This window comes from Coturnix japonica, chromosome 27, assembly GCF_054131305.1.
Source record: "Coturnix japonica strain WE chromosome 27, WE-NBRP24, whole genome shotgun sequence".
Classification (NCBI taxonomy): domain Eukaryota; kingdom Metazoa; phylum Chordata; class Aves; order Galliformes; family Phasianidae; genus Coturnix; species Coturnix japonica.
In genome coordinates this window covers 6,031,880-6,037,327 of record NC_140689.1, presented here as the reverse complement: position 1 = coordinate 6,037,327, position 5,448 = coordinate 6,031,880, and the positions used below count along the sequence as shown (strand labels likewise).

Here is a 5,448-nt window from a genome sequence, read left to right as displayed (position 1 = left end):
GAGGGCTTCTGTGCTGCAGTATGAAATCACAGCCCTGAGGGCTGTGTGTCCCAGCATGACTGCAGGCTGTGCAGCCGGGGCTGCAGGCGGGTGCCCAGGGCTGTCCTGCAGAGCAGGGTCCCTGCTGTGCCCCAGGGGCTCTGTGCCGGGTATGGGACTCTGCTGCCTGCCAGGCTCAGCACTCAGCCTGCCCAGGGAGCTGCCCGGGGCGCTGCAGGGAGACGTTTGGGGGAAGGAGCCCCCGGCAGGGCTTGTGCTGCCACAGCTGCTGCCTAGGTCAAAGGATCACAGCTTCACTGCACAACAGTATGTTTATGAGGGTACTTTGCAAGAGCAGAGCCAATGCAGCGGGTTTCAATTTCCTGTTCTGGGGGAACGCAGAAAGGATTGGAGGCAGAAATGTAAAAGGGGCTGTCACAGCTCTGAGAATTTTTCTTCAATCAATTGCTTGTTTTGAGAACAGTCACACATGATGTGCTCTCAGTATCCCATTTCCTGAAGGATGGAACCAATTGAAAATATCCCTACTTTCAGTAGACATGAATAATTAACCTGCAAGCAGACAGCTTTTTAGAATTTACACTGAATGGCACAGAGGCTGTTTTGGGGCTCTAAGAGCAGTTGGGTTAAAGATATGAGACATGAAGCACATGAAAATATCCAGGGAGGAGGAATAAGAAAATAAGAGGAAGGTTAGAGCTCCATATACTGCTTCTGCTTAAGAAATGCTGAACAACATGAAATTAAATGCAAGTAATGGTGCTAAATGTACACTGTTGTAGGAGAATGAAAACATTTCATATTATAGCAGGAGGAGTGTCTCTGAGAATGGTCTGGGCTTGTCATTATCTTCTGCACTCTGAGCAGGACTTCAAGCCCAGAAGCAGCAGATGCCCAACAGCAGCTCCATCAGCGAGTTCCTCCTGCTGCCGTTGGCAGACACGCGGCAGCTGCAGCTCCTGCACTTCTGGCTCCTCCTGGGCATCTACCTGGCTGCCCTCCTGGGCAACGGCCTCATCAGCACAGCCGTAGCCTGCGACCGCCGCCTGCACACCCCCATGTACTTCTTCCTCCTCAACCTGGCCCTCCTCGACCTGGGCTGCATCTCCACCACTCTCCCCAAAGCCGTGGCCAACGCCCTCTGGGACACCAGGGCCATCTCCTACACAGGATGTGCTGCACAGCTCTTTTTCTTTTCCTTCTTCATGTCAGCAGAGTATTCCCTTCTCACCATCATGTGCTATGACCGCTACGTTGCCATCTGCAAGCCCCTGCACTACGGGACCTTGATGGACAGCAAAGCTTGTGCCACCATGGCAGCAGCTGCCTGGGGCACTGGGGTTCTCTACTCCCTGCTGCACACTGCCAGTACGTTTTCACTGCCTCTCTGCAAAGGCAATGTTGTGAACCAGTTTTTCTGTGAAATCCCCCAGATCCTCAAGCTCTCCTGCTCAGAATCAAATCTCAGGGAAGTTGTGTTTCTCATTTTTCGTGTCATTTTATCCTCTGGGTGCTTTGTTTTCATAGTTGCGTCATATGTGCAGATCTTCCTTGCTGTGCTGAGGATGCCCTCTGATCAGGGACGGCACAAAGCCTTCTCCACGTGCCTCCCTCACCTGGCCGTGGTCTCCCTGTTTCTCAGCACTGGCTTTTTTGCCTACCTGAAGCCCCCCTCCATCTCCTCCCCATCCATGGACCTGATGGTGGCACTTCTGTACTCAGTCGTGCCTCCAGCAGTAAACCCCCTCATCTACAGCATGAGGAACCATGAAGTCAAGAATGCTGTGAGGGAAGTGATAACCAGATGTGTTTTAAAGGCAGTGAATTGCTCGTCTATTGGAATTCATGACATGTAATGCAGCTTTATACTGTTGCAAACTCTTTGTTTTGTTTTGTTTCAATCGATTTTTGTAAGTGTAATGTATTAAATCTTATTCTTTTTTTTTTTTAAATACTGTAATGCTTTTTACTAAAATGTCATTATTCAAATCAATTCCTCTTCAGCTTGTAACTTTTTAGTGTAGCCCAGATGCACTGTACATAATGAACCAGGCTCTCCATGAACCTTAAGAAAATTAAGGATGTGCAGTGACTCTGTCTGTCCTCCTTCTTGAGACATTTCTGGAGCAGTCGGGGTCAGATGTTCTCAGAAGCCCACAATCCAGCAGGAAGCACACGGCTGTTCATCAAACCGTGCGTTGACTTCAGCCTGCAACAGTTTCCAGCTGGTCCCTTGCCCAGTGTTCCCCATAACGCTGACAGTGGAGTTTCAAAATATTCTTTTCTTATCTGACCTGACATCCTGCTTACCCAAGCCCCTCTGCAATAGTTAAGCCTTAGATTGCCCCCTTGTTCAAACTCAATCCCTCTTTTCTTGGACTTTACAAATACTTTTGCTTGATTACTACATTCTGGGAAAGGGAAGATTTCAAATAACTTCCGCTCTCCACTTTCTGTCTTAGCTTGTTCATTTTGTATTCTTCATAGCTATTCCCACTGGTTTTACACTGCCGTAATACACACCTCATTTCAACGTACATTAAAACAAGCAAGATGATTGCAGTAATACAAAGCAATAAAGAGTTGCTTCAGCCATGCAAAATCACCCAAATGTCTCCACAGAGCATTTAAAGGCAGTGGAGCTCAGGTAGGCTCTCTTGGTTTCCCTTCTGAATTCTGCTAGGTTGCATCGCTTGGTAGCTCTCAGAAGCTGTCAGTGGCCACAGACAGGAAAATTGCAATTGGTCTCAGTTCACACAGCTGGCTGGTTTGTCTCAGGCTAATCCTGAACTGCCTCAAGCGACTGCTTTGGGGCTCTACAAAAGAGCAACTTCAGAGATCTCTTTCTATTACTAAGTTTTTGAAAGAGCAATTTGCTCTGTTAATTATCCATCATTTCTGTGCAGTCTGCTTTGTCAGACTTGTCTTTAGATTCCAAGTTGTATGTGAAGAGTTGTTTGCACTGTAATGCACAATGTACTAAAAATTGAGAGATGAAAATGTGAAGAGTTTTTCCAGCTTTGATTTCATGTCTGGAATTTTGGAACCCACTACTTGCAGTTGTTAATCTGTCCAAACTGGTCTGGTTTGGGATGCCCTCATCCTTCTTGAATCGCTGTTAAAGGCGGAGCAATTCCCACAAGTGCCATGGCCCCACTGTTGTTCTAATTCTTGTTTCTTTGTTTTCCACACACTGCTTTTCAAGCCTCCTTTTTCTTTACAGTCAAAGTGAGAATTGCACTGTGAGGTGTCTGAACCTTGTTGTGCCTATACATAAATAGAACAGCAGCAAAGCCTGACAGGTGACTGTGCTGACAGCTCTCATATCCAGTAACATGTAACTGTGCTAAATCCCTTGTGACGGCTTTGATTTCATTTTTGCCAGTGAAATCCTTGTAAAAGGAACTACAGCAGTGTGATGAGCTAAGGTGAAGGTGCTGGTTTTAGTAGTGCTCTAAGCTGAGTGGAAGAACAATTGAATGAGGGTTATATGCTTTCTCTGGGACGATAAGGTTTTTTTTTCCTGAGGGAAAGAGCCAGTTTTTCATGGGCTATATGTGGGCTTTGGCAAGGGCAGACAATCCAGTCTGTCAGGAAGCCATTTGAGGTGCTTCAGGTTTGTAAGCTTGTCTTTTAGTTTTTCAGGCGGATATTTGGAGCATGGGTGTAGTGCTGTATGCTCTGCTGTGTGGGTTTTTCCTTTGGATGATGACAATATGATGGCACTCTACAGGAGGATACTAGTGGGTATCAGTGGTGCTAGAATACACTGAGAAGGGAAATAGCTGAGCTTGACAAGAGGCCTTGCTTTTCGGATGGCAGAACATGCTGAGCTGTGGGTAGAAAGGCCTGTCTGCTGAATATTGTCCCTGTTTTTGCTGCTTTGTCTACCAGTATTTAGTGGATTTGGTTCTACGCTTGGTTGGCCTATGTGGCGCTGTAGCCTGATTCTATACCATGATAGCATACAGAATTTAAGGAGAAGTATTTTCCTGCCAATGGGCTGGATTTTTTTGTATCTGGTTCTTCAACTGGCTGCTCCCTATACTATCTGTAGCAAAAATATAGACACATCATTTGATTTCCCTGAAATGAATGTTCCTAAATGCCAGCTCTTCTCATGTCTACAAAGATCAAAGTTCTGCATTTGCTATTAGAATTTCCTCTTCCAGAATCAGGAGGTAATGTAGGACCCCACAGATTGCCTTCAGAATCCAACAGTCAGTTCTGTTTCCTTTCTGAGTGCATAACAACCTGAGCACATGAATTGAATGACGTGGCATGTTAGTCTGGTACAAACTCTGCTGTACACTGAAACTTGGTCCATTTGTAAGCAGGACTTTGTCTATCTCTGCAGGACAGCAGAAAACCCTTTGTGCTAATCATGATGCCAAGAAGCAGAATGCGGCAAATGGCAGATGATCCAACTGCTTCAGGTGTTCATTTCCTTAAAACTGCGAATAATTTTGGACTGAGAGTTTGTAAGCAGAACGGAGCTCTTAAAGCTGTCAGAGATTATTTCTGCACTGTTCAATTCTATCTGCCTAACATACACAGGATCTCAGAACTGCATTGCTTGAATTGGTGGAAATTGTTGAAGTGAACTGGGATGAGCAAGTTTTAGAACTTAGTCAGAATGCAGTAAAAAATGGATAATCTCATGAGTATTAAGGTACAGGATTGCTATTTCTGCACTGAATTTGTTTTTATTTTACATGGCTGTGATCTGAAAGTTGCTTGAAACGCAGGCACCTAGGCACTGTTGTGTAACTGAATTTCACACATGATAGGTCCTGAAATATCCTGGAATCTAAAACTCTGACTTGTTTTAAGTCTGCTGCTTGAGTATAATCAGGGTCATAGTGTCTGTGTGCAGTGTTTCTTTCCCTGTAATGCTCCACATCATTTCATTTTGGGAATATTGAAGGAAATGGACTATGTGCCATAACTGTTGTTAGAACAAACTATGCCTGGTGTGATCTTATGCATAGGTTCTGTAACTGCTCTTCACAGCTCAGGTGTTTGACCTTCCTTTTGGTGAAGTGATGAAATACTGCTGGTTTCTATTTGTGCTTCTAGGCACCTTGAAGCTCTTAGGAATAGAACAATTGTCTCCAGTTCTTTTCAGTGATATCAGTAACAGCTCGAGTGCTGCTGCCCACTAGGTAGACCCAAAGAAGCAGATTACAGTGAAACAACACACGAGCTGGACCTGCACAAGGATCACTTTCAAGACAGTGGCTCTGTTGCTTGAAGCCTATTTGCTTCTTCCTGACGCCACTCTATTACCAAATATCAACAACCTTTCATGATTCAACTTGCAAATGTTTGAAACTAACCCTTGTGTTTCTATGCTCTCCTAGGTGATTCGAGCCCTTGTCAACCCCAAATATCCAAACCAAGAAGTGATGTGCAGTGTGTTTCCATCAATGGAGATTTCTTATTAAG

At 45.1% G+C, this 5,448-nt stretch overlaps 1 protein-coding gene across 1 annotated transcript; it reads left to right on the top strand.

Annotated features, from left to right (window-relative positions):
• The first annotated feature begins 890 nt into the window (after positions 1–890).
• LOC146756406 (olfactory receptor 14C36-like) lies at positions 891–1,856 on the top strand. The gene has a single exon (XM_085524460.1). The coding sequence runs from the start codon at positions 891–893 to the stop codon at positions 1,854–1,856; it is 966 nt and encodes a 321-aa protein (XP_085380586.1).
• The last annotated feature ends 3,592 nt before the right edge of the window (positions 1,857–5,448 follow it).

What these genes read in the sequence shown, in the direction of transcription:
- LOC146756406 (XM_085524460.1), top strand. Translation starts at nt 891, where the DNA reads ATGCCCAACAGCAGCTCCATCAGCGAGTTCCTCCTGCTGCCGTTGGCA.